The sequence below is a fragment of the Orbicella franksi genome, chromosome 15, assembly GCF_964199315.1.
Source record: "Orbicella franksi chromosome 15, jaOrbFran1.1, whole genome shotgun sequence".
Lineage (NCBI taxonomy): Eukaryota > Metazoa > Cnidaria > Anthozoa > Scleractinia > Merulinidae > Orbicella > Orbicella franksi.
Genome location: NC_138159.1, coordinates 13,467,930 through 13,473,900, shown reverse-complemented (window position 1 = coordinate 13,473,900; position 5,971 = coordinate 13,467,930). Strand labels below are relative to the sequence as shown.

The 5,971-nt window shown below is 38.4% G+C and overlaps 1 protein-coding gene across 1 annotated transcript; it reads right to left on the bottom strand.

Moving 5' to 3' along the window:
- Positions 1 to 368: 368 nt before the first annotated feature.
- Positions 369 to 5,371, bottom strand: LOC145470003 (GFP-like fluorescent chromoprotein cFP484). Its single transcript, XM_081453833.1, has 5 exons — positions 4,886 to 5,371; positions 4,675 to 4,775; positions 2,538 to 2,756; positions 1,423 to 1,632; positions 369 to 1,015 (listed from the first exon to the last, which is right to left on the bottom strand). The coding sequence occupies exons 1-5, from the start codon at positions 4,886 to 4,888 to the stop codon at positions 874 to 876; spliced, it is 675 nt and encodes a 224-aa protein (XP_081309959.1). The 5' UTR covers positions 4,889 to 5,371; the 3' UTR covers positions 369 to 873.
- Positions 5,372 to 5,971: the final 600 nt, after the last annotated feature.

The following is a 5,971-nucleotide window of genomic DNA, read 5'->3' as shown; positions in this document are numbered from 1 at the left end:
CACCATCTTTAGAGTTCAAAGTAACCTTTAGGGTGCATTCGAAGAAGTAATAATTAAAAGAAACGCTCTCATTTAATTGCTGGTTTTAGGCTTGATTTCTGCTGATCTCTTGAGTAGGCGAGTCGGGTCTACAAGTGCGCGACAGATACTTTCTTGAACGTAACAGTGGCTAGTAATCGAACCTTTTCCGTTTTAAGTGCTATCTTTTAGGGGTCCAATAAGCTTGAGCAACTCCCATACTAGTCTCCTTTAGGAGTAAAACTCAAATTTTCCGAAGAGCATCCCTGACCTTTTCATATTCGAGTTTCCTCCCCCCCCCCCCCTCGGGGTTTCAAATGCCTAACAGGAAGTGACCCAGTGAAGAAGGAGTGATGGAGTGAAATCGCTTCACCACTACAACTTGGAAAATAATATTTTCCAAGTTTAAAAAGGAAAGAAAGAAAGGAAAGAGTGCGTGGTTCCTGTTTTAAATCTTGCACCATTCCTGTTGTACTTGACCGTTTTAAACCAAAAAATTAAGGTGCGACGAAGGGGAAGGAAAAATTCAAAATCTTTCCAAAACCTCTGCTCTATGATAAGAAAACTCTACAAAACCTGGCTTCGACTACAAGTTTATTCTCACCACAGTTTTCTAACTTGTACTTGACCACCACTGGGTTTAAGACGTCTATGTCTATGTTGCATTACCGAAAAAAATGTTGAACTGTCTTTAACTTAATATAACAATAAAGCTAGTGCCTAGCAAATTCCAAAATAAATCCTTGAATTGAAAGTATCAAATACTAATTCCGAGTGGAATGCCTTTCAATTGAAAAAATTATATATATATATACTTTCTTGTACTCTTTGCCGTTTTAGCTTTTCGTCAAGCCTTTATTTGGCCTGCCTTGGAAGCCCAGAATGAGCTTCTGCATGCTCAGACAGCTTAACATTGTTGTAATCCTCGTCATGCCATGTTATCTCAAGTCGGTGATTCACAAAGTGATAGTCTGGCATCTGGACAACCTTCTTAGCTCTGCATGCAAAGAAGCAAAGGAACTCGAATTAGTGACACTGGGTCGAGTGCATCAGCATATAAAAAATACAATACTGTTTTAAATGTGCAAACTACTACCGTAGCCTGATCGTTGCCAGCTTCCGAAGTTTACTATCCTGATAAAAAAAAAAAAAAAGATATCTCCTCCTAGGTAAGGTTGTTCGCTGGATAACTAACTGGATCTTGTGTTTGCAGTTCAGATATTTTTGGAGTGTTCAACACCAATCCCCACATGGGGCATCTCTAATCTAGAAGTCGGAGCTAACGTTCCTGATTCCACTGTAACAGGGACCAGTAAAACTTATTTATGTCTTGATGAACTTATTCATGTCTCCTTATTGTAAGTCATCAATATCTTAAACGCATAATAAAACAGAAAAACTTACTTGTAAGTAGTTTTGAAGTCACATCGGTAATGGCCACCTCCTTCAAGCAACAGAGCCATGTTAAGATCACCTTTCAGCACTCCATCACGCACATACATTTCCTCAGTGCATGGCTCCCATTTCACGGTCTTCTTCCGCATAACTGCACTATTGGCAGGAAAGTTCACCCCATCAAATCGAACTTCATAGGAAAAGCAGTCGCCTTCCATTCTGATGAAAGAAAGGTCAGGGATATATACTCAGTAATGCTACCATGACCACTTAAGAAAATAAACAAGAAAACATTCAATTAAACAGTCACAGTTGTCGACGTCTTTCTTCATTCTGATAAAAAAGAAATAAAAGATAGTCAGTGTTACCATGCAAAGATAAAAGACTTTGTCATTTACAGGCATAGTTAGCAATGTAATTTAATAGATGATACCAGACAAAACCAGTGGCGATTATTTTCTTCTTCCCTTTTATGATACACAGAGAGAACCATTTTGGAAAAATGCCTTAAAGTTTATATAACCCCAAATATATTTTTAGCGGGATAATCTTATATTGCATGGAACAAATTGCCACAAGCAGTTGTGTTGGTTAAAACAGAGATTTTTTTAGAATTAATTAAGTCGGGATTACTAAGCACAAGACCGAAGGCAACAGAGACTAGGGCTAGTGACGTCAAACAAGGATATTGGCGCCAGTTTTGAACTGAAGAGAAGAGGAGTAGATATTGAAGAGTAGTGAGGAATTTCCATAGTATGTTAATGAAATGACCTTTAATTTTTCTTGGCGATTTTATCATATAAGTTGTTTAGATGTATTGCATATTTATCGTGCAAACTTCTTCAGGTTTTTAACTCTGGAAGACTATTTCCACGAGCTTGTAAACATCAGTTGATGAAGCATACTCATTACACAGGGAATGCAAAGCTGAACTAAATAAACCGCAATCGCTTCGAAGATTTGTAGATAGAATTTCAGAATACTCTGACTTGGGATAAAAATTTTCATGACAATTTTTCGACGGAAGTATCACGTATTAATTTTTTGTGCAGGTTCCTATAAATTTCCTATAAATCTTCTTGGCGAGAGCCATCAGCTCTACATCAGCTCTACATCTTACTTACTTTATGTCATTTGTGGCGAGGCAAATGCCCCCGTCTTCGTAAGTCATGCTTCGTTCCCAAGAAAACCCCTCAGGAAACGACTGCTTGAAATAGTCTGGGATGTCTTCTGGGTATTTGGCGAATACCCTGTTGCCGTAATCGAATGCTGTTGTCAAGATGTCGAAAGCGAAAGGCAGAGGTCCGCCGTCTATGACTGTCAGGTTCATAGTCTGTTTTCCCCTAAAACACAAACAAGAAACCGAAAACGTAAAAAAAAGGAACTGTTCATATGCAGTGCATATTTTTTTTCTCTGTTACAAAGTCCTTGGATAATGACGCCAGATACACTTATCTGCTTTGCCTGATTAATGGCAATCGAAAAATAGTTTTAAAATTCTCATCAACAGCATTCTGTTAGTAGATAAAGCCCTTATTAAACAAGTGAATATTTGCTTTCGACTATTACAGTCTGATCATGACCTCAAACTTTCAGAACCGTATGATTGTTTTCCTGGTAAATATTTGGTGGCTTTCTTTTACACCACCAAACTATAGAAATTTGAACAGAAGGAAATGGTTAGGAGGGTCGGTAAACATCAAAGAAACAAACAAACTGGCTAAAATGTATGTTGAAAGGTCCTTGAACCCGCCCATCTTTCGTTTAATGCTCATTGATTGTGTATAAATTACACTACAATCGCAATGCTTCTTTTGGTTAGTTGTGTGACCACACATAACCGCCTTTGGTATATTGCCAGGTTTTGTGCGGGGTCAACCCTCAAAATAGCCAACAAAAACATAAACAAAGAACTTTGCCAGATTTCATTACCATTTGGCTCTATTATCTATACGCAAACATTTCAGTAAGTTCCTTTCGACTGAGTTAATTGGTTGCTCGCTCTTTTGAATAGTGTGCACTTTTACAGTGCTTATACTTTGACACAAATGAGGCGACGACCAACTTTTCTATGTGGCAAAGAAAGAGAAACAGGGGAAAAGAAAACAACTCAGAAACAAGGCGGGAATTACTTGATAAACTAGGTATGGAAACGTTAAATAAATAGACACTTAACGGTCTGGTCGCATCACAGAGGATGTTTTCAATCTGACGAAAACCCAAGTAATGAAAGGTTTTTTTCAGGTAAATGATGAATGGCTAAGAAATACATAGCAAGTGGAGCCTTTTAGCCCCACAATCCTTGTAACATAGAGCAAAGGCAGGTAGATTTTAGGTTTCGATTTCGAGGCAAGGATAAGAATTAATTTTTGAAAGTCTTCATGTAGACTTTCTCGCTATCTTCGTTCGTTTACCTTTGGAGAAACTTTAGCTGTCTCGAGTCCAAACGATACAGCGCGTCCAGTTGAAACTGTGGATACTTAAAACCCCTGTATCAAAGTAAAGCTTATAGAACTGGCTATCACAATATACCAAGAATTTGGGGATAAAATGAATTGTCGAATTTCTCTCGACCTCTAAATGCGAGCGTCCGAATAACCTTTCGTGTCCTTTTTAAAAGCTACAAGTCAAAGAGAATTTGTTCGTTTGGTCTCAAATTTGGACGTAGAATATAACTTGTCTACGGGCGGTCCATCTTTTTGCATCGTATTTCGAACATGTTCTGTAACTTTTCACGGAAATTAAATATGGCAAATCGCACACACGTTCTTTAGCGCTTTGGGTCCAGAAACTGAGGAACAAATTAGATACACGAAAAACCAAATTCGGTTCGCCTTGTAGTTTTCAAAAGGTGATTTGGGCGCTCACATTTACAGGTCGTAAAAAATTCGATAATTCCTTTTTATTTCAATTTTTATTTTAATTCTTGGTATAGTTTGATAGCAAGCTCTATGAGCTTTAATTAATTGGAAATAGGGGTTCAGGTGTCTACAGTTTAAACTGGACGCGCAACATTGCTTGGACTTAGACACCTCTGAAGGTGTACGGTAACCGTAAGGGTCGTAAAATCGAAGGAAAGAGAAATAAACCCTGTATCTGCTGCGATATACGGAATAAAATACGGCTTTGGACGTATTCTCGGTATTAGATACCTTGTTCAATGGGAAAAGAATATGAAAAAAAAAATACTAAGCAATGCTCGAAGCAAGGGTGCCGTAAAACTGACCGCAGTGATTAAAAACTTTGTACACTTTTACTTACTCGAAAGGCTGGCCGCTTCCTTCCCCTGTAATCACGAACTTGTGCCCGTTTACAGCACCGTCCATACGCATCTTGATCTTCATTTCTGGTTTAATCATACTCTGCGGAAAGAAATTGGGATAAACCTGACATCAGTCACCAGTTCAAAATAAGCAGTAGAGTAAATTCATCAGTCAAAATGAAACGAAACCTTTTCTCGTGCAACACTTACCATGGTGGTAGAGGCAAGTAAGATTTTAGCGTAATACAGCTCTTGGTGTTCTCGATCTGCTCTCTTCCAAATCACCAGGGTGAATGAGACCTCAGCACTGAGGATGCTGCTTTAAACCTGAATGTCACACCCAAAATAGAATCAATTATTAGCCAGGAACCCTAATGTAACAAAAAACAACTCATTGTAACAAACACCAACCCTTTGATGTCTATCATACCAAGCCACACGTTTTCGTTGTCCACCTACTATTTCAAAAACTCGTGCTTCGGGCTTCATCACCGGTTTCCAAACGCGACAAAACATTTGTTTTTATTGTTTTCGAGCGTTTTGAAACCCGATGAAACCCGAAGCGCAAGTTTTTGAAATTAGTTCTTCAACAAAGAAAATTTGTAGAAATTATCATTACAATAAGTTCTCTGAATTTAAATATGTTTTATTTGAGGCGTGGAATGTGAACCTGTCACCTAATTGCTGCTTGCTGGTCTGTGATATTATTTTATTTGCATTCAATGCCACGTTGTTACCTAACTGTTTGTGACCTCTGAGCGAGCACGTTGCTTCGCAATGCAGACGGCAGAGTACAGATTTAGACCTCCTAAACTAGCTTAAGAAGAGGGAACTTGTGTGTCCAGCGCTATTCTAAAGTCTACTCAATATAAAAACCGGAGGAGAAAGTTGTTTCCCATGTAAGTGCCATTTAGGGGCCGAAGTGTATAAGCAAGGTTGAGACCGAACCAAAAGACAAGGTCGCAATCAATGAGGGAGAATTAATTAAGAAAAGAATAGCTTTTTCTGTTTTGAGGACTTCAACAACTGTACCGTTACATTCAATGTCAGCAGTAAATAAGCTTGCTTTAAAGTGTATTGTAACTCTGTGTGATTAAATAAAGTTGTTCATCTTCATGTGTTGGTCTTGCTCTATGAATATGCAGATTAAGAAACATTTTACACGCGGGTTTGAAATCGTTTCCAAGCACGTGCGGTTTTCATATCGTTTTTTATTGGTTTTCTAAACTCGATCCTCCACCTTACCAGAATGAGGCGTTTTGGTTGGGTAACAACGACATGAATAATTAATGAGTT

Coding starts and splice junctions, on each gene's coding strand:
- LOC145470003 (XM_081453833.1), bottom strand. Junction 2,757..4,674: donor GGAAGCGGCCAGCCTTTCGA/GTAAGTAAAAGT, acceptor TTTGTGTTTTAG/GGGAAAACAGACTATGAACC. Junction 1,633..2,537: donor CTCGCCACAAATGACATAAA/GTAAGTAAGATG, acceptor TTCTTTCATCAG/AATGGAAGGCGACTGCTTTT.